We start from the raw sequence: 27,399 nt of genomic DNA on the forward strand, positions 1-27,399 counted from the left end.
AACATGGGATTTTCAAACATTTTGGCTGTTTCCACAACCTCTGTCAAACCACCCCGCTTAGGACATTGTATGCTTCGTTGAGATTTGTCAGTCAGAGTTGGCGGTGATGCTGATGGCCCATTGTCAGTGGGTGCTCTTTCATTTATACATCCGGGGTGGTGGGTGCCTTCCAAGATCCACCACCCACATTTTCTCACTTAGAACACCTGGGGACCAATGCATGCACAAGGGACAAACCTCATTTTCATTCCTTTCCATCAACTATTTTGTGAGACAGGTGATCTGTTGCTTTCATTATTGTGTAAGAAGTCATACTTTATCCTTTTTGTTTTTGAAGACACACTTTTCTAACCAAAATATACAGACAGAGAGAGAGAGAGAGAGAGAGAGAGAGAGAGAGAATGCATATGTGTGCAGAGAGAGAAAGAGAGGTGTGTGTGTGTGTGTGTGTGTAGGGTGATTGTACTAGAAATGTTCACAAAACAATGGGTTTGACACATGGTTGTCCATAGAGACTTGAACCCAACAATTAGTATAATTAGTATAGTTCTTCTCAAGAACTCATGGAACTTTTAACAAAAATTGACCACATACTACTCATAAAGCAAGTCCCAACAAAAATCAAAGAAACATATCATACAGACCCGATTCTTCAACCACAACGCAATAAGTTACAACCAGTAACAAAAAGATAATAAAAATCTCATACATTTATAAATTTTAAAAAATTTCTATTACAACTGGATCAAAGAAAAAAAATATCACAGGTGAAGGAAAAATCCTTAGGACTGAATGATAATGAAAATGCCATATATCAACTGAGGAGATGTAGCTAAAATTGTACTTTGAAAAAAATGTTGAGCCTTAAATTCTTATATTAGAAAAAAAAGAAAGGCTGAGAGCTGACGAGTGAAGCCTCCAACTTAAGAAGTTAGAAAAAGAACAAGAGAAAATATACATTGCTTGTCTCATTTTCGGTTCTTATAAGTGTATTTCTAGTAGGACATGATCTCACTCATCTAGGGGAAATGATGAACAACATGGACTGATGAACAAGAACAGACCCAGAGACAAGGAGGCATCAATCGGACTGTCGGGCCTCAGAGGGAGGGTAGGGGAGGGTGGGGGTAAAGGAGAGAGATCAACCAAAGGACTTGTGTGCAAGCATATGAGCCTAACCAGTGGTTAAGGACAACAGGGGGGTGGGGGCATGCGTGGGGAGGGGTGTGGGATGGGAATGGGGGGATAAGGACAAATATGTGATACCTTAATCAACAAAGAAATTTAAAAAAAGAGAGAAAATATACATAAGTGTCCTAACATTTTCTATAGAGAGAATGCATTTAATAAAAAAAAAATAAAATAAACAACAAAAGCCGGTCATTATTCTGCTGGGATGTTGTTAAGTGCTCACGAATGAAGGAACAGAAAGCGGAGTCATTACCTGCCAATTTCATTCAGCTCAGTATAAGCTGAATCAAAATTTTCCTTCCAAGAAATGGTGGCACCATCAGCAGCAGCATCTTTGGAAGAGAGAGAATTCATTTATGAGATTGAGGACGTGACGAAGAATAACAAAAAGGCTAACAGAAAAGGTCCAGCATCACCCAAAGCAACTCTCAGGACTAAACCCGGAACCCAAGTTGGTGGGAAAATGCCCGGATTCCCTGACATGTTCTTTTTAAAACCTCGTCCAAGGGGAATCTGACGTGACGTCCAGACTCCCGCCGGGAAACTCGGGGACAGTCAGGAATGGAACTTCTGGATATTTTACTAATAAATATTTGGCAGAAAAAATTAAAGGGGAGAGAGGAAATGGCGCCGAAGGCCTAGCAAAGCTGGTGGGGACTGGGGCGGTGGGGAGGACACAGCCGAGAGGACCCGAGAGGAGTCACGGGGCCAGGAAAGGACAAAAGGGAAGGAACGTGCTCAAAACATCCTAAAACCTGCTCTCTCTCTCCCCTCCCCCCTCCCCCCCCCGCTGTTCTCGGGCATCACTGAGCTCATCTCGTACATTGAATGACTTAGCTTAACCCCAAAGACACGCCTGAGCAGAATCTTTGCAGCATTTGCTTATATGACGTGTTAATTCCCTGGCAATGATTCACATACGTGTGAGCATGACATGACTGTGTATCTGTGTTGTCTCTGGGGACCAAGGCTCGCAAGAAGCAAAACGTGAGCAGTGGTGGTCCCTGAGCACAGCCCCTCGGAGGCTGACGGTGCCTACACCCTGAAATCCGAGGGAAGAGACCCAGGCCAAGGTTTCCCAGTGGGTCGCAGGCCCACAGGAGCAAGGCCAGTGGGAGGGTGCTGAGCCAGTGGGGAGCATTTCCGGCTTCAGCTGGGGGCAGGGCTGTAGTCTGAGACCCCAGGAGGTTTCTGGAGCCACTCTTAGATTCTGGGATCCCCTTAACCTAAAGAGACATGGATTCGTTGCCTTTTAAGTATAGAGACCTCCTCTCTCCACCCCAACACACCCAGCGCACTCCCCTGCACTGCCCCAAACCCCACTTCTCAGAAATTTCCTTAGGCTAACAAGCTTCCTCTTTCACAACGTCCTTGGGACCAAGGCGGCTTGGTGAGATCGTGAACAGGTGGACAAAATAAGAGCCTTGTTTGTAAAACACTCATGTAGCTGGCCATATGTGTATCTTAGTAATTACTCAGCACATCCACATAAAAATGTACCCACACGAGAAAAGGTGTTCTGGGAGGGTAGGGGGTGGGGAAATGATCAAATCCTCCCACCAGGTTGCTTCTCTCTCCCCGTTTTAAATCGGGGAGTCGGGGTGTCCCTCATGTGTGAGGCACACTGCGCTGGCCGGTTCCCAGGGGAGAGGAGGGTTTGGCGTCCTGTCCTAGGAGAGGGGCAGATAGCATCCACGTGAAGCGTGACGTCTGCCTGCGCCCAGGGAGCCGCAGGGTAAACATGGGGGGCAGATCTAACGTTTGCTCCCAGACACTTGAAATCACACTTGATGGAAACACTCTTCACCAGGCCTCTGGACCGTGACTTGACTGAAGCCACTGAGGCAATCCAGGCCACCCGCTGCACAGCGGCTGCCACGCCCACGGTCAGACAGCGCCGGTGAGTGTGCGGGGCGCCTGGCCCCCACCCTCTGGGGCGCCGGGCGTGGCTGGGACTCACCGTATTCTGGAAGTCGCACGAACTCCGAGGGCTCGCTGGGAAGGCTGATCCCCCAGGGGTTGCTGGCACTGACTCTGAACTGATAAGGGCTCCCGGGGCTGAGGTCTTCGATGACGAGGTACGTGTCCAAGGTCGAAGCTACCGACTGCTGCCAGGCCTGGGAACCTAGCGCGCAATTCCCGAGGAGAGAGAAAGAGGACAAGCCAGAGGGACATTGTTTCAAAGACCTTCAGCAGACAAAGAGAGGGAAATGGACACATTCCCTTCCCAGGGCCGTCGTGGTCACTGGGTCTGGCTCTGAAAGCCGGGGGCCACTGTGGCGGATCTGGGTTCCATTTCCTAGCGGTTGACTGTCTCAGGAGGCGCGTGGAGGCAGCTGGCCTGTGGGTTCTGTTCATGTCAGCTGTGCACGTGAGAGTGAGGAGACACATAGGGCAGGCAGACGTTACGGAGGCACGCGGGGCAGATTCTTCACGAGGCGTCAGGAAACAAAGAGCAACAACGAGAAGCCAGGGTTTGGAAATTGAGACAAAATAGAAATGAGCACGTATTGAGCACCACTTGTGTGTGAAGTGTGTGGGAGGCATCTTCACCCAATTCTCTCACTTCCCTTCCTCACTTAAATCCACAGAAAACCCCCGAGGTCAGGGGCATCCATCTCACTTTACAGACGAAGAAACGGAGACTCGGAGAGGTTAGATGATTTTCCCAAGACAACTGACTAAAGCTGCGTAAAGACGAACTTTGTGAAACGTGCCTGTCAGCTCAGCATGGATTTGTGCGGAGCTGGGAGACACGAGAGTAAGCAGCCTGAGAAAGACGCAGAAATAAACAGCTTTGAACTGCATGGGCCCCGTTTAGCAGGAGAGAGAAGACTTAAAATAATAAGAGTGATGGAAAGTAGGGTAAAACGCATGATTTTGGTTCTGGGTGCAAGCATTACTTTCTTTTTTTTAAAAATATATTTTTATTGATTTTTTTACAGAGAGGAAAGGGAGAGGGATAGAGAGTTAGAAACATTGATGAGAAACATCCATCAGCTGCCTCCTGCACACCCCCCACTGGGGATGTGCCCGCAACCAAGGTACCTGCCCTTGACTGGAATCGAACCTGGGACCCTTCAGTCCCCAGCCGACGCTCTATCCACCGAGCCAAACCAGCCAGGGCCATTACTTTCAATTATATCATTGTGGGACCCAGAGATGTGTTGTTAACAATCAGCTCCCTGGCAACTTATTTCAGCCAATTCTTATTGGTAAGTAGGTGTCAGGCTCAGTTGTTAACAACTGCTGAAGAAATGTATAGCATGTAAATGCAACAAATTAAAAAACGGAACAATTTGTTAAAAAGTTACTATATATAATGACATATACAGGGTGTCCCAAAAAAGTATACACACTATAACAGCCGATAGCTCAATTTTGAAACTGAAAAGTACTTTATAAACACTGACTTTATAATTATCCAAGGGTGTGTATACATTTTTTAGGGTCACCCTATATCAGGGGTGGGGAACATCGGGTCCACGGGCCGGGTAAGGCCCATAAAATCATTTGGTCTGGCTCTGCCAAGGCATTAGGGGTGAGTTAATTAAACGTTTGACCTCATATAGCAGGCTAATGTTTCAGTTGACAATTTTGTATGGCCCGAGAATGACACTGTAACTATCAAATGGCTCTCGGCAGGAACAAGGTCCCCCACCCCTGCTGTGTAGTGATCTCTACATTTCGTCAGGGGAGGGGGTGGTAAAGCTCAGCTCCTGCTCCCCTCCTTGTTGCTCGGGGAGAAAGGTCACAGATCCGTAACCTGGAGACCGGGCTCTCACTCCGGCCTCGTGCTCCCTCACTCTCCTGAGGCCTTCGCCTCCCGGTGGGTGGAAGGGGCGGGCTTGACCTGGCCCCTGGGTGCGCTAAGCAGGGAAGTGCACGTGAAGGCGCTCAGAAACCCGCCGTGAGTCACCATGTTGTGGAAAACCACGACTGGCTGTTTGAGATTCGAGAAGGCGCTGCAGTCTGGCGCTGAGGCCACGGTGCCGAGTTGGGGGACACAAGAAGGAGCCGCGGATGGAGGGCACGGAGACCAATGGCGTACGGCTCCGAAGGCCCTCGTTACAAGGAGGAGAAGACAAACAGGTGGCCCACCTTCCTCTCTGTACTCCACGGTGTAGCCGGAGATGGTGCAGTTGCCCGTGCTGGCCGGGGGCAGCCAGCGCAGGATCACGGAGGTGCAGCTCCGCTCCTGGGCGATGGGCCGGTTGGGGGCCGCGGGAACGCCTGCGGGACAGAGACGGGGTCTTGTACACCAGGGTTGAATGCCGCCTAGGAAACGTTACCTAACCGGCACCTCACATTTTTCCTGGGATGGTCTCCACCTTTCCCCGGGTCCGAGGGCAGCCCGGGAGGTGCGCCTTGCTGTCAGAAATTCTCCCCTGGGCTAAATACTGCACGGGGAGATGAAGCTTGGGCGGGAGGTGTCGGGCAGGCCACCGACAGCAAAAACTCGTTCTCTCCCTGTTTGCTGGAACTTTACTTTGGAATTTTCACAATGGATCCCCCCCACACACCCCCCACCCCCCACCCCCAGTTTTCAGGGAACCATCGTAATGCCCTCGGAAAATGCTTGACCCACACAAATTCAGAGATGAAGAGTGGAATAGCGCTGCGGCGGGCTGGGGCGAGGAGGATGGGGCGTTGTTTAACGGGTGCAGTTTCAGTTTGGCAAGATAAAACGAGTTCTGGAGCTTGGCTGCGCAACCGTGGGAATGGACTTCCCGCTACGGAACTGGACACCGAACGTTGGTCACGATGGTGAATGTTGTTATGCGCATCTTACGACAATAAACCCATTTTTAAAGTATAAAACGCGTTTAACTGAGAAGGAGTCCGTACCTTGCACCTTCACCGTGGCGGACGTGGAGGCGGTGCCATGGTCATTGGTCGCTATGCACGTGTAAATCCCGCTGTCCTGAGGCATCACATTGCAGATCTTCAGGGTGATCTCTCCGGACTCACTAGGGAGACCAAAAGGATGCCTTCAAACGCCAATCAGACAACTGACGGCCTAGGGTGGGCACCTGGTGTGCTGAGCGGACTCAGGCCCACGGTCGGGTCCAGTTCCGCTACACGCCCTGGCTGATCGCCTCGCCTCCCTACATTCTTATTTCCTTTCAGGGGAAAAAATTCTCGCCATACCTCTCTCTCAGGTTTGTTGTATGTGAGGGATAGGGATAGAAAAAAGAGTAAAACGAGATAAGAATTAGGACATGGTTTGAAATCTATCAAGTCTTATATAAGCCCTGGTCCACCGTATGACTCATATATATATGTTTTAAAAATATATTTTATTGATTTTTACAAAGAGGAAGGGAGAGGGAGAGTTAGAAACATCAATGAGAGGGAAACATTGATCAAAACCCCCACTGGGGATGTGCCCGCAACCAAGGTACATGCCCTTGACCGGAATTGAACATGGGACCCTTGAGTCTGCAGGTCAACTCTCTATCCACTGAGCCAAACCATTTAGGGCTGTATGACTCATATTATTACCACCAGCAACTTTCTTCTAAAATATTTTCAGCCTCACGGATCCATAATGAATGATACCCCCCAAAGTGGAAAGACTAGAGAATGAAAATGTTCCAGCATTTCAAATTCTACACGTGGGACCCTGAAAATAACTACGTGAATTAAACAGGGAGCCAATTCCTGCACTACATGGTAACTTCCCCCGTAGCCCACTCGGGAGGCCAGGTCGGCACCTGGGGACACTGCAGAAAGGGTCAGGTGCAGAAGTCCCCGTCAGCCCACTCTTCCTGGCTCTGACATACGTGACCATGGTCCTCATCACACTCGCTCACCCTGACCCCTGAGATGTCGGACCTGGCGGGGAGGCTCTGCTGGGAACACATTTCACACACACACACACACACACATGAAGTTAGCAGATGAAAGTATCCCCTCAGTCCTAGGAGTTTCTCCCACAAATGTTTCTTACGCACGGAGGGCTCGTTTCTGCTTGCCCACTGTGAGCAGTAATCCACAAGGAAGCTCATAATTAGTAGCAATAAATATGAACAGGAAGTTGGGGAGGCAGTCGACCAGGTTTTGTTAAACACCCTTTTTGCATAGAAGCATGCTGGGGCTGGATTTTCTGTTTTCTGTTGCACATTTTGGAGTGGGTCATGTTTTTTTTTTTTTCTTGTAAGAAAATTGTTCAAAAGTTAATGGAAGAATTCAATACGTTGCTGTTTCCCAGGATCCTGAGGGGCACAGAGAACACTGGGGTGTCTAGAGGTGAGGACCACCTTCCTACAGGTCTGCAGCCCTCCTCACTTCTCCTGGCACAGAGGCTCCTGGGAATCCGCAGGGAAGGAGGATTGAATAGGGTGAATGTCAGTCAGCGACTGCCAAGGCTCTTCGACAGTGTGGTTCAGCCTTGACCTGAGATTCAAGGTTCATGTTTTTCTTTCTTTGTTTAATGTGGGCCCAGAACACAGTCTTTTGAACTGTCCTTTTTTTTAAAAAAATAAATATTTTTAAAAATAGGTTCTTACTGATTTTTAGAGAGAGAGGAAGGGAGAGGGATAGAGAGATAGAGACGTGGATGAGAGAAAAACATCATTGCTCAGCTGCCTCCTGCCTGCCCCCTCCTGGGGATGGAGCCCACAACCTGGGCATGTGCCCTGATCGGGAATCAAACCAGTGACCTCTTGGTTCATGGATCGACGCTTAACCACGGAACCACACTGGCCGGGCTGAACTGTTCATTTTGATCCTAGGTCTGTCTACGCAGCACTGAGCAGTAGGTGAATATGTGCTGGTTGTGACCCAGGCGTTCCTCAGCCTGAGGCTGGGCCTGAAGCTCACAGCCCCGCGCCCACTGCCGCGGGAGCACACCGTCGTGAGAGTCCACCGCCGGGAGCCACACGCGTGTCTGACTCAGCCTCCCTCCCCATCAAGGCCAAGTGCGTGCACTAGAATAGCCGCCAGGGCAGCCCTGCTCTGGGAGAAACGAAGTCCCGGGAAGGGTAGCTGCACCTCAGACTTGGCCTCTGGGCAACGCACGAGCTCGCTGTGGTGCTGAGGAGGGCGGGCCGCTTACCAGGAGGAGACGCTGTATGTGGCCGAGCTGCTGTCCGTGTCAAGGATGTTCTGGTCGGGCCCCTTCCAGGTGATGGTGGGCTTCGGCCGCCCGCAGACTTTGCACTGCAGTGTCACCGTGTCCCCAAGCAAGCAGGTCACATCCACTAAGGGCACAAGGAATTCTGGGGCCACTGTAGTCAAATTGACATAAAGTCACATCATTCAGAACTGGGAGTCAGACAGCCACTTGACAGCACATGACTCATTTCCCACCCACGTTGCAGAGCCGCTCAAATAACCTTCGGCCGAACACTGTGTCGAGTCACCCGTGCCCCACGAAAAGGTATTTTAAAGGCAGGAAGTGTTCATTGTGGGGAAATTAGGAAATACAGGTAAGCAAACAGGAGGAAAAGCTTCGTGATGTCGTGCTGCGGGGGTAAGCACTGTGAACATCTGGTGTAGATGCGCTCAGGTTTCATAGCCACGCACCTGGTCTTTCCAAACTTGAATCCCATTACCCACACTGCACCTGTGGTCTTCCCACCCCATCAGCTCCTCATGGACACGCTGCCCTGTCCAAGCACAGCGCGGCCTCACACTGTCTAAAGGCTCCACTTCTGGGCTGGGTTTGCGTGAATTATCGAGTCAGTCCCCATGTTCTCAATGCTACCACTTTTTAAACTCACCTTCTTGGATGAAATTTGGATTTAAGATCTGAAAAACAAAAAGAAACAGACAACTGCTGAAGTCCTAAAGCGGTCTAAGAGAGCGGAGACTTTTACCCTATTGAGTAAAAAGAAGCACAAGTTGCGGGGAGCAAGCCCAGAGGCCCGCCTCCGTGGTTTGTGACCATGTCACCCTCACAGTGACAATGAAGGGCCCCTGGCTTACGCTCCTGTCAACTCTGGTCGGGCACAATTCTCCGGGGGTCCCGGGCGCAGGCGGGGCTGTGGTGAGGGTGAGCGCTGCTGGCCACAGCAGGCCTTTCTCCTCCACCGCCTCAGCTGCTCTTCTCCCTGCCACGTGCGCCAAAGCCCACCCTCCTGCCCACCCTGTTCGGCACCCGCTCATGTATTGTGAGGGCATCGATTCTTCCCAGCATCATGAATTTTCAAAAACAGACGACCTGACCTTTATCACATTGGAAGGGTCAACGGCATGAACCACTAACCACGACCTAGTGGTTTCCTTCCAAGCGTACCCTTCCCCCCAAGCCGGGAAACGTCTCCCCACGCAGCTGCATGCCCATCCCTCTTGCCCCCAGCACGGCCTCCTGCATCCCAGGCCTCCACAGGGCAGCTCAAGAACCACTGAGCTAATGGTTCGAGCCCTTTGGCTGCTGAGGTGACGGAACGGAGACTTGGGCCGGCTGGGAGACTTGGCAGAGGGAGGCATCAAGGGAGCTCTTTGCACGTACCACGCTGACTGCCTCGTGACGCCAGGGGTCTTCTCAGAAAGAAACACCTTCCAGCCTAGCCATGCGGAAAAGTTACCCTTCCTAAGGGGGAGGAAGCCTTGGTTCTTCTCCCATCTTCCTATGGCCTCTAACCATGCAAGTCCAGGCCCTAACGCCTGGCAGGGCGACCCAAACAGGGCCTGCGGAGTCAGAGGCTGGGCTCACCTCCTTTATTTAATGTGGTTTCATGCTAATTCCTTGAAATTTATTAGCATCGGTCTCATCTACTATAAAATGGGAATAAGTAAGACTTAGCGCAAAGTATTATGAAAAATAATGTATGTCAAGTGCTTAGCACTATGCTTGACAAGAACAAGTCTTCAATGACTGTTTAAATGAAGATGATCTCACTCTGATCATCTCTCTTCTGCTACGCAGCCTATTGTCCCAGTGGCTTAGCTCCAATAATTTATCTTACAGACTTCTTTCCTTCACAACGAAGCCAGAAAGCTGATGTGCCTTACCAACAGCCCCCGGGGCGTTCACACTTGGCTCCCGGTATTTTCATAGGAGGGGAACAGAGCTTCTGTGTGCTCCCCGCCTACACAGGCATCCGATGCCCTTTGGAACAGAGATGCGTTTCCTCCTCTGGGTTCCCCTCTGCAGACCAGTTGCCCAGGATGCTACCCAGGTTTTCAGGACGCAGGCTGCAGAGCAGGCCTGTGGTGCCAAGTCGTGGGGCTGAGCGGCCCACGACTGGCCACTGCAGCGCCCTCTGCTGGTCTCAAGAGGCCACTCACACCACTGTCTGGCCTCCCTTTAATTGTTGGTTCTCCATCTTTGACCTGGACAGCTTGGAAAACACAAAAAGACCCATGCCTGGGCCTCACACCCAGAGATTCTGTTTTAATTAGTGTGGAGGGGATCCAGGCAGCGGGACTTCTGAAAGCTGCCTCAGGTGCATCAACATGCAGCCCGGTTTGAGAGCTCCGGAAAGTTCCCTCAATTCAAGGGAACTGATCTCAGAGAAAGCAACTTCCTGCCCCTGAGGTTCTTCTGGGGTGGGGAGGGGTGGGGTGGGGTGAGATGGGGGTAGGGGAGTGTGTGGGGATTTGGTAAAAGCTTCTGCCTTCCCCACATCTAAGAGACTCTGCTATGTGAGGAGACATGTAGGGGACTGCCCCTAACCATGGTGGGCAGCGCCCCATCATTTGTCGAGGGTGCTAAGGAGGCCATGCATTTACCGCCTGGCTTTGGTTGACGCAAAGAGAACAACATCTGAACCAGCCATTTCACAGTCAAAGAACAAGAGACTAAGAATATTGTCTGAAGCCCCCAGTGGTTTTCTCAGGCTGAGAAAGGGCGGCTTTCCCCCCATTCAAACATTCGCTGTCTCTTCTGGGCCATGGACACAGAGGTGCTAGGACATAGGCCCTGACCTCAGGATTTGGAAAGTGTTGCCTGGATTTGGGTGATACTTTTCTTTCTCTTCTTACCCAGCCTTTCCAAATATTCTTCAGTCAGAATGTTTCACTTTTTAATAACCTTTCCTTAAAGGAGAAAAGGCACAGCCAGAGCTATTGACTGTAGGTTCTACAAGGACAGGAACCACTCGTCATTCACCTTGTGCCTCAGGCCCCAGCGTGGGGTCTGCTGCCCACTGGGCATTGAATGCATGTTGGCTGGATGAGCATTTGATTTTTGTTCTCATTTCAGTTCTCCTGAGAATTGAGGACTGGTTCATAAATAGAATCTGTAAACAGGGCCAAACGGTCCATAAAATAATCACTTCTGGTATATTGCAATTTGCCGTGAGCCTGTTTTCAAACACAGATGGCATGCAAACTTTTTGGGAAGTGATTAAAAAGCAATAAAACCGGTTGCCTCTGAGAGAGGAGGTATCTGGGCACGAGGGGCTGTGAACTCTGAGCGGACAGAACACGAAGAGCCCAGACCCTAAGCCAGACAAGCTCTCCTGCCGTGGAAACATGCTTAAAGCAGCCGGGCCTCAGTTGCATCTGTGACATGGGAACAATGAGTCCCACCTGGAATGGTGTTTGATGTGAGGGCTCGTTCATGGGTGAGGGTTTTTGTGAGCTGACCCTCGGTGAGGTGGTGGTGTCTGGCAGCGAGGAAGGCAGACCTTCTCGCTGCCTTCATGTGGAATCCACTGTGGAGTCTATGGAATGAAATGACATGGGTACAGTGGCCGGGTGGGGCCTGGCTGGAGTTAATGACCAGCCTTCCACAGGCGTGAAGCACGGCCCTCACCCTGTCCCACCCCCACGCCCTCAGAAGGACTCTGGGGAAAAGCAATGTGGGAATGTGGCCAGCTGTGTTCAGTGGCCTGTCTTTCCCATCCCGATGGGAACCCACAAGGAGCAAGACAGTGAGTCCACGCAGGGGTCTCTGAGGAGAGAAAAGTTGCCAATAGGCTTTACTGCAGGTTCTCTGTCTACAAGGGCTGGCGGGAGGCCCCCGTCCTGGCTGCGCTGCGCCTGGCCGGCCCCGGCGCTGCTGGGAATGGTAACAATGGCACTGGCTTGTGCAGCCTTCCGCAGCCGGCACAGACTGCTCGCAGCCTCCTTCCTTTGCTCCCCTGGGAGGAAGCGCCGCACAGGGGTTATTTACTTCCGTTTCCAGATGAGACAGGGAAGTCCATGTAAGATCCGAGAGACGGTGCGAGGACTGGCCCTGACTGCTCCTGCCGCCACAGCCTTCCGTGCAGAGGCAGGGCTTCGGGGAAAGTGTTGTGAACGTTGGTCACTGATGCCAAAGGCCTACCCGCTCACCTTTGCTCTCCAACCCATCTCTACCTCGTCCTCCTCTTTAACCTCCTCCGGCAAGGACAGGAGCCTGGGCAAACTCCATGCTAAGGATGTCGTTAACTTTGACTCTGGATTGTGTCCATAGACGATTCCTCCTCAGTTTTCCTCCTTCTGCGTGGAAGCAGATCCGAGTGTGGACCGGAGCGGGGTTGTGACCGCCTCTCACGCTGCAGTGGAACAGCCTCCGTATTGGCCTACGGCTCCCTATGGGCGGACTTCAGGGTCTAGGCGGGCAGGGACCGTGTTCTGTTGAGTGTTAATGCTTCAGATCCTGGTACATATTTGTCAAAGCAAGGGAAATTTAAAGGGGTGGGATCCTAATTCGGGGGAGGAGAGTGGAGAAAATGTCTTGCATGAACTTGGGGTTTTCCTATTCCCATTACTCGGAATGTGACTTGCTCTGGGACTTCATCGCCGGCCCGTGTGGAGACTCAGCCAGTAGTGATCTTCCCTCCTCCACGCTCTTCCTGCGGCTCTGCCCATCTGCCCGTCTATCCTAGCATCTTCCCTGCAGTTACTGCCCCACCAGGCTGTGAGTCCTTTAAAGATGGCCACCCTTTTACATGTCTCATGTACCACCTGTTGTGCTGCTTAACACAGCCTTTTGCACATAGCAGGAGATCAAGTATTTGTTGAAGCAAATTCACGGAGGTCACACAATTAGCAGATGAGGATACTGGCCTCCTGACCACCGTGTCTAACGATCACTGCTCATGTGTGAAGGGATCTGCGGTGTCAGGCTGGGACCTGAAGGGTTTAAGCTGCCCTGTTTCTTGAAACTGAATGCTTCCCTTCCTTAGGAACAATTTGGGGGGTGGGGGGCGTGTAGAGTGGCAGACGGGAAAGTGGGGAGAACTGGAACCCAAGACAGATGGGGAAAGGTGACGCTCCTTATGTGAAACGCACATGCTCTCTCTCTGGGAGACCAGCTGCGAGAGGACGGGTCTGGCACAGACCATGTGGGGAAGGCTGCTGGGGAATCGGGTTTATTTGAACAGCAGAGGGCGGCAGGGGGTAGTGCATCCTCCTGAATGGGAAAAAACCACCACATGGTGGTCCATGGCACCTTCGTTCTTCCTGCTGGAGAGAATTCCAATGTCTCCTGGATTTTCCTTCAAAATGGGAGGGCAGGGTGGTGGCAGGAGAGAGTAACAGGTAAAATCAACCAGCACCGAGCAGCAAGCTGAGCTCTGAAGACCTCTTGAGTCTATTTTTTATTGCCAGTCGATGCCCACGATTCTGACTCGACGTCCTGACAGTGAACTTGAAATCTGTCTAGAAGAGCAGGTAACCACTGACTCCAGAAAATCATCCCACCCTGCTCTTTCTAAACCCCTCAGCAGCAGCCACAAAACACAGTTAAAAGCTACATAGCGAGAACACTAAAGGAATAAAAATGGTCAAAAGAAACTCAAAATAAATGCCCTAAACTGAACTCAGCTGCCTCGAATGAACCAACGTTTCTATTCTCTGCCTCTTCCTTCTATGCCCTTTGTGCTGGTTCATGGGAATCTGTGCTCAGAGGAGGAGGGAAAGGGGTTTTAGATGATTTTAGGTAACGTGAGTTGGAGATTCAATGAACAGATCTAAGAAAAACAATTTCTAAAAATGTAGGTATGATTTCTGGTTTGGAGATTTAACCCTTGATGTTTTTAAAACTGGCCAGGCCAGACATGATTTTCTGAATTTTTAGAAAACAGTTTTCTAAATGTTTAGAAAATCTCCCTACCTCTGCTCATTCCTAAATGGACGCAAGCTGCAATTGAACATATGCCAATGCAACTCAATCCCAAACGGCACTAGAACCGTCTCTGAACTGGTTTCTTACTTCCCAACTGTTTTCATTATCATTTAGTTCTAAGTATGTCTTCTTCAACTTTGATTTAGCTCTTTGACCTAATTGTAATAGAAATATCTTATAATTTCCAAATGTATGAGATTTTAAAAAATTATCGTTTTGTTACTGATTTCTCACTTAATTGCATTGTGGTTGGAGTAGTTGGCCTATATGATACTGTTTCCTTGATTTTTTTTTAAATGAGACTTGCTTTATGAGTCGACTTATGTAAAAAGTCCAGTGGCTTCGTAAGAAGAAGGTATACGTATTAATTGCTGGGTATGGGTCTCTGTGGATGGCCACGGGTCACGCACATTGTTTTATGGTGATTGCTATTCCAAATCCCTCTCCCAGCCCTCCTTGGTAGTTTGGTTGGAGAACATCGAGTACGTCCTCAAAAATTAAAAGGATGAAAAGATGGCTTTTAACAGAATAATGAAAAAAAATCTATAACCCGTCCCACAAAACAGTTGAGGGGAAAGGAATGCACGAAGGAGGTGTACTGGGTGTCTGCGTTGCTCTCGGGGTGCTCTCAGCAGCCTGGGTGCCTGTCGGGAAGGGGCTGGGCCGGGTGGGGCTGAGGACAGTCCCTGGCGGTGGTAAAACTTCCTTTTCATAAATCACATTGACAGCGTGGAGGCCAAGATCTTGACTTTGGATACAGTCTTTATGGGTGAATGTTCTGAGTTCTCATTCCTATCCCAACTTTTTTTTTTTACCGAGTGAAACAATCTCCCAGAGTCTAAGGACCCACAACAGGTTACACCTGGCTCTGAGGACAAGGGGGAGTGCAAGGTTGACTTGGGGACTCAGCCGCCAGACAGGATGCCCACGCCTGATGCCCCCTCCCTGGGCCTCCACAGTACTCACTGCAATCCTGTAATGCTCTGTGTTATTAAATTCTGATGCAGTGAATCGCCTAGGACAGTGGTCGGCAAACTGCGGCTCGCGAGCCACACGCGGCTCTTTGGCCCCTTGAGTGTGGCTCTTCCACAAAATACCACGTGCGGGCGCGCACACGTACAGTGCGATTGAAACTTCGTGGCCCATGCGCAGAAGTTGGTTTTCGGCTCTCAAAAGAAATTTCAATCGTTGTACTGTTGATATTTGGCTCTGTTGACTAATGAGTTTGCCGACCACGGGCCTAGGACATCTCATCAGTGAGCCTGCAGGTGAGCCTTCACAGCACGGGGTGGGCGGGGCTGTGGGAGGAAGAGTGTGGCCTTTGCTCCTCTAACAGCTGGTCCTGAGAGCAACATCTCCCGGGTCAACGGCACTTCATAATCCCATTAGTATGACCCATAAATGACATGGGCTGGGCCTCCATTCAGGGGGCGGGAGCCACAGGACACGCATGACTGAGGGTGTACGTTACGATGACTTCGTTGGCCTGAGAAACCAATGGAACGTCCTTTGCTGGCCTCTATGAATGGACTCCTGAGTCATTGGGAATGGGTGGGGTGAAGACAAATAATTACCCCAATTGTCAAGAGATTTAAACAGTTGTTGAGGAAGAAATTCTCCTCCAACCAGCAGATGTGCAACAAGGGAGGGCCTGGCCCTGACCCTCCTAAGAAAGCACCGGGGCCTCGGTGACAGGCTTCCTCTGTATCCCGCGCCAATCTGGCTCCTCAAAGCACCACCATCAAACCTGCTCTTTTCATTGGTTGAATAAGCATGACCTCTCTGGAGGGTAAGAGCACCCCACCTTCACTAGACGGTTGGAAGGAACAGAAGGCATGACAGACGTGAGTGCACCTCTGGGAGAGACGCTGGCTCTGCCAGCTAAATGCCTCAGTGGCAGAATGTAACTCCGTCTGCACGCAGGGCTGGAACAGAGCTAGGCAAGAAGAGCGAGTCTCCAGGCCAAAGCCATCAGATGTATTACAAAGAAAATATTTTGTAAAAACAAAATGAGGGGAATGTGATGCTTCACTTTCTTTTCTCCAAAGAGCTCTTTTCACACAAAAAAAATCTTTTTATAAAATGCAGAAACAGGTGCGGGTGGAAACTCACTGGCGGTGCCAGGAGGTCAGTCACTGGACAAGGGGGCAAGTGTGTCCTTCCAGCGGGCTGGCCAGGAAGCTGAATCTGGGACAGAGAAGCCGCTGAGGTGGGAGTGACAGGCTAGCTCTTTGAAGACTGGAAGGTGGAGCTGGGGAAAGCGGGGTTGGGGAGGGAAGAAGGGTCCTCTCCAGCTACTGCAGTTCTCCCCCAGGGCAGGGAGCGGACAATCCAGCCAGGTCTCAGGAGGCCATTCCTGCCACGGCCCCTGCAAAGCAAGTTTCTGGAGCAAGGCTTCTTCTGCTGCTTCTTCTTTTGGGGTCTCCTTGGTTTCAGAATCTGAAGCTCAGGAGGGTGAAGGGTCTCTGAGTCCTGACAGCTCACTTTAGGTCTGCAGGGCGCTCAAGGTTCCCCATCACTTACAGCAGCCCCTGTGCCCGAGAACCATGCCGCCGCCTACAGAGAACCCCGGGCCCAGAAAGGCCAACGGCCTGAGCGCACACAGCGGCCAGTGCCCGGGCTGGAGTCCGTTCTTCCATGTGGGGCTGCCTTTGTGTGATTATTATTTAACTCGTCCTTCAACTTTGGAAAGCTGGGATGGGCGGAAATGATACTCTTCTTTGTTGAGTTGGAACATTGAATAACAAATTTATACTGAAAACTGGCAGGTCTTGTTACCTGGCAGGATTCGTGTTTTAGGTTAAAACCACCTGGAGATGGGGCGCTGCAGAAGAGCAGGGTGGCGAGGGTGGGGAACACCAGGGACAGCAGGGTACTGCCTTCAGGGCACCTTCTCATTTTCCAGCTGAAAGTGACAACGCCCTCTGCCTCAGTTTCCTCTCTACAGGAAGCCTCCATCTTCCCAGGGGCCAGAGGGAGGAGGGGGGACTTGGGGAGTTATGGTTTAGTGGGTACAGTTTCAGTTTGGGATGATGACAAAGTCTGGAGGTGAATAGAGTGACGGCTGCACGACTTGTGAAGGTGTTGAATGCCGCTTAAAAATGGTGAAGATGGTCAATTTTATGTCAAGTATGTTTTACTGCAATTTAAACAATACAGGAAGGGGACGGGGCTAACTAGTTGCCCAAGTTTTTGTCGACTCTGAAAGTCGATGATTCTTACCCTAATTAGAAATGTTCTCCCCAATTAGCTTCACCTTTCTAAGTGTCTTCTCTCCCTCCTCTGTCAGAACCTCTCCCACAAGATCCCAACCCCATTCTTCCTGCAGATAATGCCCCTGAGATAATGCCTCGGGCTGGCGCTAGGCCCACGGGTAAGGTAGCACCAAATGCGAGGTACAGTCTTTCTGGAATCCTGACCCCCTCTCCCTCTGATGGCCTGACCTTCTCTGCTCGAAGTGGCATTGGGCATTAAAAAAATTAAGATGCATATAATTAATTGCGCTTGACCTAAAGGCTGGGCGAGGAATCCAAGTCCCTGAGGACAAAGGCTGGGAGAGGCTGGGTCAGGCCTCCCCATTCGAGCCCATGATGTGGCCAAGCAGCAGTGCCGGGCGGGAGGGCAGGTGCAGGAACCCAGCCTCCACACAGTCTTGGCAGCTCCTCGAGTGGCATGGGTGTGGGAACCTGCCTCACTGGGGTCCTAAGAGAATCCAGTAACGCTCAGACTTCTCAGAGATGGGTATTGGCTGGAGGGCCGGGCTGAGCCCCAAGCCCTGAGCCGGCTCTGGCCTGGGTACCGGGCAGACCCTGGGGGCGGGGCAGGACGGAGAAGCTGCCAGGTGGGCATCATCACATCTACCCTCCTTTTCAACGAAAGGCAGGCTGTGCTCTACGCTGAACTGGGAAACGGAATGAATGTTGACTTGTTCCCAGGAGAGCCGAGTGTTTGTGTTTCGCCCGATTGGACTCTTCCTCCACGTAGAAACCTTCATCTCAGCTCTCACAGCCCCTCCTCTCCTGTTCCCAACATTGGCCAGTCCAAGGCCAGGAAGGTAAGGAAGGAAGCCGACCCAGGGACAGCTCCCAGGCACTTTTGGAGCAGTTCTCCCTGAGGTGTGGTCAGGGGCCAGCGGGCGAAAAAGGGGTGCTGGGCCACGAGGGACCACGCAGACCTGGAGGCAGCCTTGTGGCAGCGAGCGGCATGGCTGGCGGTGCTGGGAGTGGGTTGTAACGGAGAACATGCACAAGTCCCTGCAGGGGGAGGGATGGAAGCACTGGAGCAGAATCGCCTCCTTTCGATACCGGGGTGTCCTCAGAAAGCTTTCTAAGTCAGATTCCTAGGGTCCAAGGTGATTTATTGTCCTCTTAGCTGTGAAGGATGTGCCTATATCTCCCTAAAATAGTGCGGTGGGACATATGCCAGCCCTGAGGGTAGCAAGCAGCTTGTTTAAGCAAGGACCCTGGGAAACAGCTCCTTATAGGAACCCTTCAATCCACCAAATGAGAAGAAAAGGATGCTTGGGTAGTGACATGCTGTGGAGGCCGGGTAAGAGCCTATACACGGCTAGGAGTGGCATCGACGTGCTGGCACAGGTCAAGGGTAGGCAGCCAGAAGGGCAGGATGCAGCAGCGACCTAGCATGGCATGCACACAGGGCCAGGGGGTCAGCCAGGGCTCCGGACACAGGCTCCAGGCCACGGGAGCCAAGTAAAGCTCAGGAGAGCACAGGGACACATTCCCAAGGAGACAACACCCATTACAATAATCAGGTTCAGACGATAGGAGTGAGGCTGGGGACCAGGCGGGCCCGGTAATGCAGCCCAAAGCTCTCACTTTAGCAGCGAGTGGCCTTCTGGAGGCGGGCCTCCCACCTGCTGCTCAAGCCAGGTCTTTCAAGCACAGCTCTCGCCCAGTGCACCTCTGGCCAGTCTCGTCTGCAATGGACAGTGCACCAAGGTTCTACTTACCTCCACCTTGAGGACACTCTCAGCACACACGGAACAGTGTGGCTTCCTGTATCTTACTTGTTATTTGTGTCTGAAAATCCTAAGCTAGCCATGGCGCCGCTTTCCCTCAGCACCTGCTCCTGTGCTCAGGGTTAGCTTCACGGTGGCAGCACAGTGCACAGGAGCTCGCTGACGCGTACAAGGAGCATATGGGACACGTGAGGGCCGCATGCGCACCGACCACAAGAAATGCTGGGTTCACCCGAATATCTGCAGCTTCCAGCCACGCGCCCCTTGAGAGTTCCAGGGCATTGAAATGTGAAAACCTTTTGGACACGCATCAAGACCGTGTTTGGCTTTCCCCGGTTTGGCATCGACAGCCTCATGCCTTTGCTTATGTGCCTCCAGCACCTCTGGGGACCCGCCTCATTCAGCCGTGCAAAGGCTGCGAGCGCTGGAGGCACAGGGACCTCAGAAATGCGTGCAGCTCACAAAGCGGGGCTGAGATGTGTGCGCGCACATGCACACGCTTAACTAAACACAGAATGGCCCTCGGTGTGTGCTCCTCTCCTGGCCCGCATTCCCGCGCCCACTTCTTCCTCTAAAGGGCAGAGTAGCAAAGCCACTCTTCTCCCCCAGGACCCCCGAGCCGAGAAAGGTCCCAGATTGCCTTCTGGAACACAGATATCTGGCTTTCCCCTCCCTCTGCTTACAGATGGCACCTCCAATACATGCCAGCAACACTTAGGCTGGCGATACAGGGCCACCAGGCATCTAAAGCCGACTGGTGTGGGCCCCACGGGAGCTGGGGCCTATCCCACGGAACGCAAACCCCCCACCCCCCAGCTTCCTAATGCTCACTTCCTCCCAGTGCAGACCCACACCTGCCAGATGTAGCTCTGCGGCAGCAGCCACATCCACAGGGGACTGTTTTGTCCTGGCGAGACTCCCACTTTCAACCGCTTGTCTCTGGCCGATTCAACTCCATCGGCATCTTCCACAGCTGAGTGCCACATCTCAGACAGCGTGGTCATGCTTGGGTTTTGTGGTGGCTGTCATAATATGGTGGTGGATTTCTTTGGGATTAGGTCAAATTAGAATAAAAAAAATCCATCTCGTTAAGTGAAAAGCTTAGGGCTATAAAAAGAACAAGTTTTTTGTTTTTTTTTAAATTCTCTACTTTGTCCTTAGAGGAAATTTCTAAACTTTTATCCATCATCGGAGATGGAGGCACAGATTTGGAGAAAAGCATTTCAGTGAATTCTGAAAAAGGTAGGGAACGCCAACGCCCAGTTTGCTCGAATTCTCTAGGGTTTGCACATTCACAACGGTTTGGTTCATTGGGAGGCCAGGTGAGTGTCCCGTTCCTATAACCCCTGATCGTTTCCAGCCGAGAAGGAGCTGGAAGGTGATTCGAAGCTCTTGTGGGTGGAGGTGGTGGTTCCATCCCACATCCCTGTCACCCCGGGGTTTGAAGGCCCCAGGGCAGCGTTTCAGTCTCCCTGTCTCTAGAGAGGGGGCCTTCTCGGGGCTCTTATCCTTTGGGGTGGGCACAGCCACTGCCCGGGAGCTCTGGGCACCGGGCAGAGGCAGGCGCTGGCGTTGCTGCAATCGCTCGTTTGCTGTCAGCCAGCTGTGCACAGGGACTGGGTGCCAGGTCTCCGCAAAACCATGGTTAGAACATGATTTTGCTGGAGTCTTGAGGGAGGAATAGGTCCCGTTGGAAGAGCCAGAAAAAGAGAACAACGGGGAGAGAAAAAGAGGAAAGAGGGAGGAGGGAGAAACAGAGTGGGGAAAACTAAAACGAATGGGTTCTCGTCTCTCAGCTGCAAACCAACCACTGTTTATAAAGCCATTTTCCATGAACAAAAAATTGTGTTCTAAGTTTCCAATAATGAAGCTGGGTGTGTTCTACACAAAGCCAAACCCGCCAAAGAAGAAAACAACAAGCAAGCATTTAAGGGAAACGGAAGCATGTGTTCTTAAAAAGACATCTAGGTAGAATTTTCTATCAAAATCCAGCTGCATTACGTTTGTTTGCTTAAGTTGGGATGGAACACCCTGAGAAGCCCTGACATAACATTTTTCCCTTTCCTGACGGGTCACTTCAGCAAGGCCACGGTCACAGAGCACAGTAAAAGAGACAAGCATCGTAGGAAATAGGACAACAATAGCTGCTTCTACCTCCATGCTAGTATTAGGGTCAAGATCGTCACACTCTGACTCCTCGGAGCTGTTCGTCTCCTTGGTGGGCAGCATGAGGAAGGGGGAGAAAGAGAACACAGTTAGAACACAGGCAGCTTTTGCTAGAGAGCGAGGAGAACGTCAGAGAAGCGCGGGCAACGGGCAACCGGGCAGAGGAGAACCCAGGCGGGGTGTGGTCGCCAAGGCGGCAGCATGCTCTTGTCGGGAGCGGAGGCTGGGAGCGTGTGCAGCCGCTCATCCCACAGGAATAGCAATGGAAGCCACTGCATGAAGCATGAGAGCTGTCGGGTCGAGACTGTGGTCTTCGGTGAGGCTGGCCTTCCCAGATGAGGGTGAAGGAGGGAACACAATTTCTTTTCCCCAAGAAGGACGTTGGCATGGGTTTGGGCGTTCTTATTTTGCTCAGGAAGGTGGGGGGGGGGAAGTGCCAGGTAGATAATCACACGTGATAGCACCATTAAACGTCAGCCGTCTAAGCCGTTTTGCAGGGACAAAGTGTAAAGAAAACAGATCACACCGTTTTGAGACAGGAGGCAACCAGGGCCTGCCGAGGCCTAGGCTCGGTGAGAGTAACAGGTGGATCAGTACAGACAGACTTGGGCGTCTCCAGTGTGCTACCCTTCCCTGCCGTGCACAGGCTGCAAAGTGATGTCTGAATTCTGGGGAAAAGAAATGAAACTTGGCCAAGGACACAGTGGCCCTTAAATTCCAAACCTCAGACTTCACAGGGTTGAGGGTTTGGAGAGCATCCCTAGTCTCTTCACCCCACATGTATGGTCTAACCTACGATGCCAAATGGGCAACTTTGAGAACTTTGTTATGAATCAAGCACCTTGCGTTTCTAAGAGAATAATGCTGCAGATAATTTTGCTATAAAACATCTGCACAGGATAAAGTTGTGAAAGAAAAAAAAAAGAATACTTACTTATTTGAATCGAAGTTGCCAGGAGAAATAAAAAATAAAAAATAAATTGATCTTGCATGCAAAAACCTGTTAATCTACCTCCCCTCTGGTTCCCACGCTGGGAAGAAAGATCCCCGTCCCCCCATTGCCTCGTGAGGATGCTGCGGGGGGAGTGGATGGGGTGGGATGCAGCTCCGGGATCCTTACTCACTTTAACAGAGACTTTGTGGCCCAGAATATCCTTGGATTTACGAGGCCCTGTGGCTTCATTTTTACCCGAGTTCTCCACTTCCGCCCGCTTTCTCATGCGTAGAGTATGCCATGAACATGACTTCCTGTTGTACCAAAAAATGCACCAATCAAAATGGCAGGTCAGGGCAGAGAGAGGCAGCAGGCGGGCTGGCCACCTGTGGGTGCGTCGGTAGGTGAGTTGCTCCAGTCATGCCCCAGCGTCAGAGGCCCCAAACCTGCACGCCAGCTCCGTGATGGGCAGCTGACCTCACCTCCAACGGGAAGCGAGCGAGGATGAACTGACCCGCCTGAGATGTGCAGGGTGGACCGCAGCGTTTGAGAAAAACATGAGCACTGGGTTAGTAAACGCTACCAGGGGCGATTTTTATAAAATACTGATGAGGTCTTATAGGACTAAGGCAGTCCCTTCCTGAGGGGTTTGGTGGATAAGGGAAGAACAGGTGGTGGTGGTAGGGGAGGGGGGAGGAAAGATAAAAGGAGTTTATTCTCTAGTGTTTAAGCTACTGGCACTTCCCCAGGATCAGATATAGAGACCCAAAAGGATGATTTTGAGGTTTCCGTCTCATTATTTGTGTTTGGACTGTGGCCACTTCTAGACACTGTGGCGCAGATAGGATCTTCGGGGGCATTGGACTCATTTATCGGGGTATCTTAGGATAAAGGGTTTTTGGCCTATGTTCTCCACATCACTGGGTGTTTGTACATGTGGGGCTTGGTCAACCACTAAGTGGTTCTAGGGTTTTCCTGTTGGGAGAAGAACCAATGTGTGCTCTCCAGGAGGCGAGGGTGGCCATGCCCTTTCCCGCTGTCCTAACTTCTTTTTTCCCATGAGCGGGGTGAGCGCTACATCTTCACAGACCTGCCAAGAGAAGCTCAGAGCAGAGCTCTTGGTATGTTAGGATTCAAAGACAAAGACACCAAAAGCCATGTCCCACATGGCACGAATGACCTTGGTCGGCCATAATAATTCCAGGTGTGGCCGTAGAGTCTGGATGAAGCTCTAATAGTGTCTGAAATAAGTGAGGTAAGTGAGGTTGGCTTCCCTTCAGTGTCTCCTTGTCCAGCAGACCAGAGCTCAGTGAAAAGAGCCTTCATTAAGGGAGAGAGAAGAGAGAGAGGCATATGAAGTTTAGGAGGATACTCCCAAAGGTATACCATCCCCTCCACAAATTCCACATATGTTAAGGGATTTTAGGAAGTTCTGAGAAAGGTGTCCCCAAAATGTTTATCACTAACACACATGGTCAAAAATCCAACTTTCTGAGTAGGCAAGAGCAATCATAGTCACATTCTAGAATCTTTTGGGAAAGGGGGCTTCTTTAAAAGGCAAGTCTCTTGGCCAGACCTTCTCTTGTAGCTCCTAAAGAGGCAGGCTGCGAGGGACCCCTGCATGTCAGCTCCTCGCCCCACCTGCTGTACCTGAGTGAGACCCAGTCACGGAAGCTAATCTTAGGTGATAGCACTCTGTTAACTGTAGAGTTTCATCTCGTATCTTTGCTCCAAATCCATGTTTCTAGCCCTCTCTGAGAATATGAGTCAGGCAGGAACTTGCTGAAGACTCCTAGCAGATAGCAGTGTGTGTGTGTGTGTGTGTGTGTGTGTGTGAGAGAGAGAGAGAGAGAGAGAGAGAGAGAGAGAGAGAGAGAGAGAGAGACCCTCTGGGTCATTTGGCATGCTCGGTGAGACACTAGAAATGTTACAAATAGTGCTCAGAAGGGGGACTCAGAGCAATACAAGTGGTGGTGGGACAGGCTCAGTTTCATGTTCTTCTTCCCAGGAGAACGCATCCTCATGGTCTGGGGAGCTCCCATCTCTTGGCCACAAGCCCAGGGACTGATGTGGAAACAGGGTTTTGGTGACACTGACCCATAGGCATCACACGAACTCTGACCTCTGTGGTCACAGCAGGCCCCGGGGAGGGTATGGTGAGTGTCCTTCACTGATAAGTGACACCCACTCTCAGTCAGCTGCTCGGCTCCACCCCCACCACCCCTTGTGTAAGAGCAGCTGACAAGGTACCAAAGTGACCAATTTGTATCGATTCTGTTTTCTCTCACCCAGCCTGACCCCTACTACCTTCCCTCCCACAGAAGATGTGAAAAAGTGACCAACAGACTGGAAGGCGAGGAGGAAGACCTGCTCAGAGCCCGGATGATTAGATCACAAGTCATTACGTGTCCGTTCTGTTAAGGCCACTGATTCATAACAACGTCAGTGCTTTGAAGGCCTTTGTTCCCAAGGCTCCTTAAAGGGTACCAGAGCCAAGTGACTTTAGGATAAAATGCATTGGGCCTCTTTGTGCCTTAGGGGCCACTGCTGATTCCCAGGTGGGCCTGTGGTTGCCTAGAAGGGCCAGGGCCAATTCAGCAGCCTCTACCCTGGAGCTGCAGAAAGGGCCAAAGACGCAGAGTTCCATCGGTGACCCTGCTCAGACATCTTACAGGAGCCCCTTCCATCCCCGACAGCCGTGACCACACAGCATGGAAAGCAGCGGGGATGCAAGCCAAACACTACCTTCCACTCTAGTCATTAATTTACGTCAGCACCTCGAGGTCGCCCAGTTGGACAGTATCCAATCTGCCTCCTTCCTCCTCTCAGAGGTTAGAGAAAACCAACAGGGGCTATTTAGAAGGGAAGACTCGGTGGGGTTGGAGCCTTCGCAACTGATTGTGTGGAAAAAGACGGTCAGTGCATTCAACCAACTTCGAAAGTGTAGAAAAGAAAGGAAAAGGAAAAGGGGTGGGGTGGGGAGAAGAAGAAGAAGAATCATTTGCACATTTAAAAGTCCCAGAATAGTGAAATGGGGAAAAAGGGTCAACTAGTCTTGAACCTCATTAAAACATGCTCATGGTGAAAATTTATTTTACATATTTAAAATAGTACATTTAAAATTATTAGTTACATTACAGGTACAATGATGAACATTGTGACTCTCCATTATATTGCACAGCCTGACTTCATCCATATGGGTTTCTTTAAATAGTGCAAAATACTTTATACAGGAATGTGTTCGGAAGGGTCTTTGCAACCAAAATAAGGAAAAGAAATATCTTACAAATGACCATGAACATATATTCAACGAACAGGGGAGGGGAAATAAAAAAAAAAAAAGTACAATCTGTACAGAGGAATTGCCATAGACAACCAAAAAGTTCCCTCTCTCCTGGGAGAAGCAGCGGGCCTCTGACCTGCACAGGTCTGGCATTTGTGCTAAGGTAATTTTTTGGTGTCAATCAAAAAAAAAAATATATATATATATATCAGCAACTTAATCCAATATAAATAGAAGTCCAGTCCAGTGAATCCTGCGGTGAGCCACGTGGAGCCACGGAAGGCATGCTCTGTCACCTAGGGTCTCAGTAGGGCTCTTTTCTTAGCGAGAGGGAGAAAGAGAGGGGGAAAAAAATGAACAAAAATTATAAACAAAATGGAAAGGAAAACCATCGCCACTACCATCCATCCACAAAAACAAAAGACTCAGGACCATCCGGCCTGGATGCCGGGCTGCGGCGGCTCCGAGCCCTCAAGCATCGCTTCTGTTGGTGGCGCTGTCGCGCGTAAGCAGCAGTAATTCCCTACCGTGTGTTTGCATTTTTGTGTTCTTGGTTTTTTTTTTTTGGAATGTTTTATATCCACATACTCCTCTCCCGGGGAAGCCACCGAGGCACTTACTTGATGCTCCCGTCACTATTTTCTGCCGCCGCCGTGGCTTTGGTGAGGGGCGCCAGGATGCTGCCCGGGACCCAGCCCTCGGCCGCGGGCGAGTGGTCGCTGGCAGGCTGGTACACCAGGCACATGTTCTGCTGGTTGACCGCGAGGACCTGGACCACCTCACCTTGGCTCACACAGATTTCATTCTCCTTCAGTGCATAGTAATCTTTGATCACGGCCATGGACGAGGTCCCATTGCAGCCTCCCAGGTCGCTCTGCTGCGAGACAGGGCGAGAGGGACCCAGATACAAGAAGGCTGGGGCGCACACGGCCTGCTCTGCATCCCGTGTGGGTAAAAGCCCAACCTCCCACCAGCAGGGGAAGATGATCTTGAGTAATGACATGATATTCATAAACATACTCTTGTTTCATACAACATAGAGGGTGTCCCCCCAAAAATGTATACACACACTTTGAATAATGACAAAGGCAGTGTTTATTAAAATACACTTCAAAGTTGAGCTATCAGGTGTTCAAGTGTGTATATATTTTGGGGGGGCACCCTGTATAATCAAGGGTAAATAGGTAGAGATACTGCTGGCCTAGGTAAAGATGTAAACACACCTTCCACCTGGAAGCCCCTCCCTAGCATGCAACCTTCCTGACTACGTCCTCTGATTAAGGGAAGGAAAAGCATGGTACGGGCACAGGGGCACATGAGCACCTGGGCAAAGTGAGGTCAGGGCAAAGGTCAAGCTAGAGGTCATAACCCCCAGTGGAAAGAACACAGACCCTTTGATACACTTTTTTTCTTCCTTTCGGAAAAACATTGGTCTTACTCTGTTGCTACATTCTGACCCTCCTTGAGACAGGATTAACAAGGAGCCATTTGCCCAATTCAAAGGCAAGGTCATGACCTATCCTGACCCAGCTCCTGTGGGGACAGAACTCCTCCAGTTTCCCCATTTACACAGAGGCCCTGCCTCTGTCGTCTTTTCACACGGCTCTGCACCAGGGAAGCTGCTTCTAGACAGACCCGTTCAGCCCCAGGGAGGCCTGGCTGCCTCACAGAGCATGGTGAGAGTCGGAAATGCTTCAAAAAAGCTTGACAGAATGCCAATGTGACTCCAACTTATGCACAAGAGCAGGGGGTTTTAGGGTGGAACATCATTTCCAGGTGATGTGATACCATAGATTGGTACAGTTACTCTAATACAGAACTGAAGTCAGACACTGTTAATT

The 27,399-nt window shown here is 50.9% G+C and overlaps 1 protein-coding gene across 5 annotated transcripts in view; it reads right to left on the reverse strand.

Annotated features, from left to right (window-relative positions):
* The window catches only part of KALRN (kalirin RhoGEF kinase), a 664,115-nt gene that overhangs the window by 21,747 nt on the left and 614,969 nt on the right, over nucleotides 1-27,399 (reverse strand). For 2 of the 5 annotated variants that reach the window (XM_028131137.2, XM_028131145.2), the window contains 9 exons: nucleotides 26,179-26,432; nucleotides 22,466-22,589; nucleotides 21,330-21,389; nucleotides 8,919-8,946; nucleotides 8,252-8,423; nucleotides 6,040-6,161; nucleotides 5,293-5,424; nucleotides 3,152-3,316; nucleotides 1,445-1,523 (listed from right to left, as the gene is read on the reverse strand). In XM_028131137.2, the coding sequence (XP_027986938.2) occupies nucleotides 1,445-1,523; nucleotides 3,152-3,316; nucleotides 5,293-5,424; nucleotides 6,040-6,161; nucleotides 8,252-8,423; nucleotides 8,919-8,946; nucleotides 21,330-21,389; nucleotides 22,466-22,589; nucleotides 26,179-26,432 (1,136 nt within the window). Of the gene's footprint in view, nucleotides 1-1,444; nucleotides 1,524-3,151; nucleotides 3,317-5,292; nucleotides 5,425-6,039; nucleotides 6,162-8,251; nucleotides 8,424-8,918; nucleotides 8,947-21,329; nucleotides 21,390-22,465; nucleotides 22,590-26,174; nucleotides 26,436-27,399 lie in introns of those variants that run through there. The other 3 variants (XM_008155509.3, XM_008155511.3, XM_028131147.2) reach the window with 2 other exon arrangements.

The sequence above is a fragment of the Eptesicus fuscus genome, chromosome 3 (assembly GCF_027574615.1).
Source record: "Eptesicus fuscus isolate TK198812 chromosome 3, DD_ASM_mEF_20220401, whole genome shotgun sequence".
Lineage (NCBI taxonomy): Eukaryota > Metazoa > Chordata > Mammalia > Chiroptera > Vespertilionidae > Eptesicus > Eptesicus fuscus.